This window comes from Aphanomyces astaci (assembly GCF_000520075.1).
Source record: "Aphanomyces astaci strain APO3 unplaced genomic scaffold supercont1.14, whole genome shotgun sequence".
Classification (NCBI taxonomy): Eukaryota; Oomycota; class Saprolegniomycetes; order Saprolegniales; family Verrucalvaceae; genus Aphanomyces; species Aphanomyces astaci.
Window position 1 is genome coordinate 327,115 of NW_009798277.1, and position 7,502 is coordinate 334,616.

The 7,502-nt window shown below is 47.9% G+C and overlaps 3 protein-coding genes across 3 annotated transcripts; 1 reads left to right on the forward strand and 2 right to left on the reverse strand.

The window, feature by feature from the left end:
* Positions 1 to 154: 154 nt before the first annotated feature.
* On the forward strand, positions 155 to 1,309 carry H257_06894 (hypothetical protein; the record flags this gene model as incomplete). Its single annotated transcript, XM_009832271.1, has 3 exons — positions 155 to 250; positions 351 to 636; positions 678 to 1,309. The coding sequence occupies 3 exons, from the start codon at positions 155 to 157 to the stop codon at positions 1,307 to 1,309; spliced, it is 1,014 nt and encodes a 337-aa protein (XP_009830573.1).
* A 240-nt stretch (positions 1,310 to 1,549) lies between these two features.
* On the reverse strand, positions 1,550 to 2,312 carry H257_06895 (hypothetical protein; the record flags this gene model as incomplete). The annotated part of the gene is made up of 3 exons (XM_009832272.1): positions 1,550 to 1,561; positions 1,653 to 1,996; positions 2,060 to 2,312. 3 exons carry the CDS (start codon positions 2,310 to 2,312, stop codon positions 1,550 to 1,552), a joined length of 609 nt encoding a protein of 202 aa, XP_009830574.1.
* Positions 2,313 to 6,124: 3,812 nt separating this feature from the next.
* Positions 6,125 to 7,228, reverse strand: H257_06896 (hypothetical protein; the record flags this gene model as incomplete). Its single annotated transcript, XM_009832273.1, has 3 exons — positions 6,125 to 6,579; positions 6,748 to 6,897; positions 7,093 to 7,228. 3 exons carry the CDS (start codon positions 7,226 to 7,228, stop codon positions 6,125 to 6,127), a joined length of 741 nt encoding a protein of 246 aa, XP_009830575.1.
* Positions 7,229 to 7,502: the final 274 nt, after the last annotated feature.

A 7,502-nucleotide genomic window follows, 5' to 3' on the forward strand; every position in this document is an offset into this window, starting at 1 on the left:
TTCAGTTAAGATTCAACTTGTGGAAGTGAACTGAAAACCAAGCAATTTCAAACTTTCGGGCAGATCTAAATCTCAACTTTGACGAAAATATCAGTACTTTCGGAAAGGTTTTGAGTTAACTTGTAGATTATCCGGATTACGTTACTGGTCAAAAATGCCCCAACCGCGCATCCTTCGCAATAGAGAGCTGGTGTCCCTTATTGCCTGCGTAATGCAGCAGTGCCATGGTGATTTCGACATGTTTCTCACCGTAATTCAAGGCTTAATGGCATCCAAATTCATGAGAATGAGGCCCGAGAAGCCAATAGTCTCGTACAACAACGACCGTGACATGCACAACGCCACGGCAGCGCACAAGTTCCGGTTCACAATCGACCAACCTCCGCGTGCTCGCTGTGGCTCTACGACTGCCAGCCTTTGTCAGTACACCGAGCCCCGATCAAGTGGAGTCGCTCGAGGCACTTGCAATCCTGTGTCGACGACTGGCTGAGCCCTGTCGACTTTTCACCATTGCAGATGCATTCGGGCGTTCCGCCGAGTCCAACAGCCGCATCGTCCGCGCGACCGCAACTGCTCTGTACAAGACTTGGAGCGATGTGATCCTCTTTCGCGAAGCCTTGCTCGTAGGCCGAGTTGGTACGTGTTAACACGTATGTCTGTTGTAAGCATGTCAGTAGACACCTATGCTGGTGCGATCGAGGCGAAGAGTGGGCTCAGAGGGTTACGCACCTGTGTTGCGTTCATTGATGGGACGAAGCAATACATCAGCCGTCCGTCGGCGCGAGCCGAAGGTCAAGAGCACGAGAACCTTCAACGTTCGGTGTACAACGGTCACCCCCGTCGCCATTGTCTGAACTGGCAAGGCATCACCGTTCCTGACGGCATCATTATCAGCATGTACGGGCCGGTAGAGGGGCGGCGCCACGATTCCACCATGCTCTCCATGAGCCGTATACTGGACAGGATGAAGGAAGACGGGGTTCTGTCGCGCTACTGTTTGTATGGCTACCCAGCATATGGATGCCACCAGTGCCTATCCTGCCCATTTCCCTGCGCTATTCCAGGATCATTCGAGGCTATTTTCAACTCGTCCATGAGCTCCGTCCGGGAAACGGTGGAGTGGAGCTTTCACCTGGTGAAAGGGTTGTGGTGTTTCGTAAGCTACGACAGAAAGATGAAAGTTCGCAATGCACCAGTAGGCATCCTGTGGCATGTGGCCACACTCCTGACTAACTGCCACACCTGTCTCAAAGCTGATGGGAATCAAATCTCAATGTACTTCGATGTAGCACCTCCTAGGATTGAATGAATACTTGATCTAATTTGTGTGATGTAATCTAGTTTAAAAATATTCCTAATTAGAATTGCCTAGTTTAGTAATTTGACGGTTACAAGTGCAAGTTAATTTCAAAAGGAAATCCTTGCACTAACATGAAATTCAATATTATTACAATAAAAATATGACGTTCAAAGCGATTTCAACGTCAAAACAACATTGGGTGGAAAATATGCATATTCACTCGTCAAAACTCCTATACACTAGTATGGCCTAATTGTTGGTCTACATCACTATTTTGAATTTGAATTAGGTTGAAATTATTCCTAATCGGACTTAAATACAATTTTTTAGCAATTGCTCCAACTAAATCTACCAAGACACGTTGTTGCGCAGCAAGCTGCTCAGCATGGCGATTAGCTTGTTCACGATCATATTGTAAACGCTGCGCCTCACGCCGCTCCTTGTCCTCAATGCCTTCACGAATGATGCCCATAAGGCTCGCTATATCGAGGGTTGGAGCTGGTTTCTTCGACTTCTTGCGCCGCTTGATCGGAGTGATCTCAGCGTCCTCGGTCTTCTCGGCAGACATTCCAAGCTCTGCCATGGCCAATTGGCGCATGATCAATCCCGAATTCTCGACGCCTTCCAGTTTCCGCTTCGCAGCATCCTTGCGCACGGCTTCGTTCTCGGCAAAATCGTCCACGCGCAACTTGATGTCTGTCAGGAGCTGGTCACGTTCAGACTACTCCTCGGTTGTCCCCGACTTGCGCAAAGACGCACTCTCCCCCTTCTCGTGCTTTGCCAACAGGTATTCGAACCTGGTCTTCAGCGCGCCCGGCTTCTTCACCATTGAAAATCCAGGCATGCGGTTCAACTCTGTCGCAACCTCGGCCCAGATCGTCATCACCTTCCCGTATTCACCCTCCCACGGTCGCGACAGGGACACCTGTTGGAGCAGCATGATGTCGTGGCAACATGCGAACTTTCCTGTGGGAAGCGGCGTGGTGTCGCTTTCGTCAGTTGTTGTAGCCATCAACCAAAGAAGAGAATGAAGGACCTGTATTATCCGTAGATATATCTGTATCTTGCAACCTTGGACGTCCATCCACTTTTGAGATAAGGTGCCTTCTATCTGAAAAGTTGTTCAGATCCACTGCTTTATCAAGATCCATTTATACAGGATAATTAATATTGGTAGGATATTTTGCTATCTCAACTGAAAAGTGGCGCTCCGAAAACTCTCTAATAATACTAGTAGTATTAATACTTAAGGAGGGTTTTAGCCATGGAATAGCCAAAAAAGATGAAAAGCACAATAATATTTATAGTACTTCGAAGTATTAATAATACTAGTAGTATTAATACTTCGAAGTCAGACGCCCCAACCACAAGCCAACAGCGGCTTGTTGTTCCCACGGTGCTGCCACCAACCGTCGTGAAAGTGATGACCCTAGCACTTAGTGCTTTGGTCACCACCACAACGGCCCCTTTGGACGACTTGGACTCGTGGACCACCGCCGAGCCCATCATGGTGGCCTTCCCCGCAGCCCTCACCCGTGTGCTCCTAGACTCCCTCGGCGACCTTCGCCCGCCGCCACCCTCGACTTCACGTGCGGCATCTTCGGCTGCTGTTTCCCGCCGGCCCATCCCACTCGTCACCACCGTTCAACTTGACCACCGCATGGAAAAAGCACAAGCACATCTCCACGAAGTCCAAGCATCCGCCGAGTCCAACAGCCGCCAAGTGTACCGAGCGCGCCGCAAACTCGGGCGCCTCAACAAGGCCCATGCCAGAGCGCACCTCCGCCACCACTTCGTCACCAACGAGAAGCGCTGCGTCGAGTCGATCTTCCGCCAAGCCAACGGCCTCTCCCCCAAGTCCATGTCGTGTGCCATCCCAACCGACGACTTGGTCAAGCACTTTGCGGCAACCAACCGCCCGCCAGTGGCCTTCGACCCCCAGCGACCAAGTGGCGACAAGTTCCTTGGCCTCCTGGATGCCCTTCCCCCAGCCGACTTCAACGGCCAAGTGTTCGTCGATGCCATCACCATGGACGAAGTCGAAGACGCCCTCAACGCAGCCAACTTGACCTCCGCCCCGGGCCTGGATGGACTCCAGTACCGCATCTACTACCGCTTCCGCTTGGCCCTTTTGCCTCTGCTCCACGCGATCTACAACAAGTGTTGGTCCAACAAGCGCGTCCCTGCGGCTTGGAAGGTGAGCGTGACCGAGTTAATAATACTAGTAGTATTAATACTTCGAAGTATTAATAATACTAGTAATATTAATACTTCGAAGTAGTATTAATAATACTAGTAATATTAATACTTCGAAGTACTATAAATATTATTGTGCTTTTAGATTAGGATAACAATCATTTGGGGCCGCCACAATTGCCCGGGCTCATGGAACGATGAAGAGATGTGCCGAAGGTTGCAGGAGTTGCTGGCTGATGGTAGCCGCGTTGCGCCGGGAATGAAGTTGGCGACGGACTCAGCTTTTCCTGTCGGTGGCCTAGCGTTGGTCGAATCGTCACGGCGTTGAAGCAGAGCGACTTGGAACGATACCCACCCGAGTGTCGCCTTGGACTGCAGACAATGAGCGATTGTATTACGTCACTCCGTCAGGCTGCAGAGTGGAGAATGGTGGTCGACCCAAAGGTTTACCGACAGCTCATGCTACCTCTACCCTTCAATCCAGCTTTGCGCTCAGCAATATGTTTCGACTTTACAACTACCGTGTCCGGCGTACAGGCATAAGTCAGATTAAAAATGTGTTTGGAATTTAGCAAGTTCTTTGTATGCATTTTGGCACCTTCAATATGTCCTGATTCAACCACGAACAAGCATAATGCCATGGAAATTTAGTTGAATTGTTTTCGTCTTCCTAGCTTCGTTTTGACATTTTGGACACATTTTTCACGAAATTCACCAAAGTGGAACTATCTTTTGGAAAAGTGTGCCTAAACTAAATATATATTCCTAAAATTGGTCTATTTAGGACTATTTCTCCAAAGTTTGTGAAGCAAGTATTGCAAAGCAAAAATTCATCTCGAAAGTTTTCTTATTTGCTACTCCCTCCGTCCCAAAATACTTGCGTAGTTTCCGGGAGGGGGGAAATGACACGTCATTATATTTTCAAGTGATTTTCAAACTTATCTGTCGTCTGCCCATCGTCGAATTTCTCGTGTTTGATTGGTTTATGTGAACAAGCGCGCCAAGTCCTGTCAAGTCATGTGTCAGCGAGGGAAAAATACACAGGAACCATCGCAGAAGTCGTCCACAAAGTTTTCATACTTTAAATCATATAAAATAGTGATCAACATTCGCAATGCGTGTCAACAAGCGTGACCTGACGAACGATGACCGCGAGGCCATCATTCGGGAGATTCTGCTGAACAGCAGTAAGACCTCGTTGGCCAGATTGCCCAACGGCATTGCGTAGGTGCTTGCAGAGAAGTACAACTGCAATCACTCCACCATTCGCCGCGTCTTTGCTCAGGCAAAGGAGCAAGGGGTTACCACCGGCAACATGAAAGTTTCGGTTGCGAGCAGAAAGAAGGGTCGGGTGGGTAGGAAGTGGGCCTATACCGCCGAGCAGGTGAAAGCAAAGATATTGCGAGTACCACTCGCCCAACGCACAACACTGCGCTCAATCTCGGAGCTGACAGGTATACGTCAACGACAATACTATAGAATTAGTCAAAATGGTCTTAGGAATAAGCCGCGGTTCCCTGCACCGGTATCTCAAGCTCGGAATCTTTCGTTCGCACTCTGTATCCGTCCCAGCTTGACCGATGCCAACAAGTACAGCCGCATGAAGTTTGCATTCAACTTCGTTCGAGCGAATATAGAGTTCGACGACATGATGGACTACGTCCATTTGGACGAAAAATGGTTCTACATCACCAAGACAACGAGACGGTACTATCTGGTTCCTGGCACGAAGGAACCTCAACGGACGTGCAAGTCAAAGAGGTACATTTCCAAATTTATGTTTCTCAGCGCCGTGGCCCGACCTCAGTACATGGTGGGACGGCAAGATTGGAACTTGGCCGTTCGTTGAGTCCGTCCAAGCCCAGCGCAACAGTGCCAACCGACTGCAGGGATCTATGAAACCAAGGCGTTGACCGTGACCAAGGACGTATACCACATCGATTGGAACTGTCAGATTTTCCATATCTCGTCGTTTCATTGGATCTGAGGCACTTGGATCCCATGTTTTCATTGGCCACTTGTATCGTTACAACTCTAGAAGTTGATGCAAAGTATAAATTTTTGCAGGGTTTTTCATTTTATTCAAGGAGCCGTACAGCATTTTTCTGATCTACGCAAGTATTGTGGGACGGAGGGAGTACTACTCTGGTCTGATATCTTGCTCACATTGTTTTGACTTGATTTAAGTATACATTGCAACCTCAAAACGTCTTGTTTTTTGTATTGAACTCTGAAATAGAATAATTAACACCAAAATTTTAATGTATTTTTATTATTATTCAAAGTCTACTGCTTCTTGGGAATTGACCAGCTTCTCGAGATGAGACTCTTCTCCAAGGCGATTGCCCAACTGAAGGAGTGCTCCTTCAAGGCTTGATTCATCACCTTGCACGTTATATGCTGTTAAGTCCGTAATGGTAGCCCTTATTCATACGTGGAAGCTTGTAATTATTACTTCCTTGCATTGCAATAGACGTTGCATCACTTTCTGCAGCGTAATATATGTTTTGGACAATGTATCCTCTGACAACTCATAAAACGCGACTTTTACAGCATCAATTAGTTCCTCGATACTTCGAATACATTTTTGATGCTGCAGGCTTTGAATAGAATGAAAAAAACCTAAATCTAAGACATTAAAGTCTGGACTGTTTGGTGGCTGGTTAATAACACCAATGTTTCGACTCCAGCAGCACGCAGCAGAGACGTCGTGACTTGTCGATGAGGACTTGCATTGTCCTGTTGGATTCGGACACCACGCGACAGGTAGCCAGGGGGAAATTTCTTGATGATGGCAGACACAACTCTCCCCAAAATAAACGCCTTGTACACCGTACCGTTGACATTTTTTGGAACCGTAAGAGGGGCTCCCTTGGGCCGATTCTTGCTGCCTCGAATGGCTGGGGCCACTTCAACGAATGGCCAGACCCCGATCTTGCCATCGAAGCTCACCTTGGTGGAGGGGTTGTACCGCGGTCGTGCCACTGCAGCAAGAAACATTACCTTGGCGATGAAGTTCTTGGACTTAAGAGATCGGGCTGCGACTTCTTCATCTTCGTACACATAAAACTTCTTTTTGACTTCTGTCAAATAGAACCATTTTTCATCAACATGTACAACATCGTGCATGTTGGAGAAACTGGTTCCATTTGACAACGGTCGGAGGAAGCTTTGTGCGAAAGCCATCCGTGTCTTCGTGTTTTCGTCTGTGAGCATCGGCTTCACGTAGCTTTACCGAGCCTTCAGTGTACCGTGTTGCTTCATGTGGGTGAGTAGCGTCGTCTTGGGGATTTCGGAGTTGGCTGCCAAAGTTCGTGTTGTTTGGCGTGCATGATGGGGCACCGCCTGCACGGCGGCTTTGATTTCTTCTGCGGTGCGCGTTTTTTTGCGACCGGAATTTCCTAATATAGTACACCTTTAGAAAGTAATACTTATATCAACGAATACTTTTGGAATATATAAAATTATACAAGTTTTACCTCTCATTTTTGCCGCGACGCCATGGTTCTTGCTTTGTGAGTGCCGTCCACGATTCCAGATGCGAGTTATCGTCCTCGGGTGGCAACGAAAGGCACATGCAACCTCCTTATATGCACCATAAGGAATCTTTCCTCCCTGGGATCGCTCTAAGAGCTGGACAAAGACGGCCCGGTGCTGGACGAGTTTAAGGTTCCGTTCAGGCCTCCCGTCTACATTTCGAGTCGCGCAGAGCCCCGCTTGAGCCACACGCATCGTCAAAGGTGTGGGGATGGTTGGGTAGTGACTTGAACGCAGTTAATTGTATAATGAGCTCTCTCCGGAGAGTTTTGTCTATCAAAAATTGACTGGACAACTTTGAGATGTTGTAAGTTTTGAAGCAAAACGAACTAGAATGCGCGAAAGCTACCCAATCAAAACTGAGATCTTGCGCCTTTTGACGCACCAATCAGCTACTTCCAAAAGTATTTGTTAGAAAAATGCCGCCAATAGCAAAACAATATGACCAAGATATCAGACCAGAGTAGTA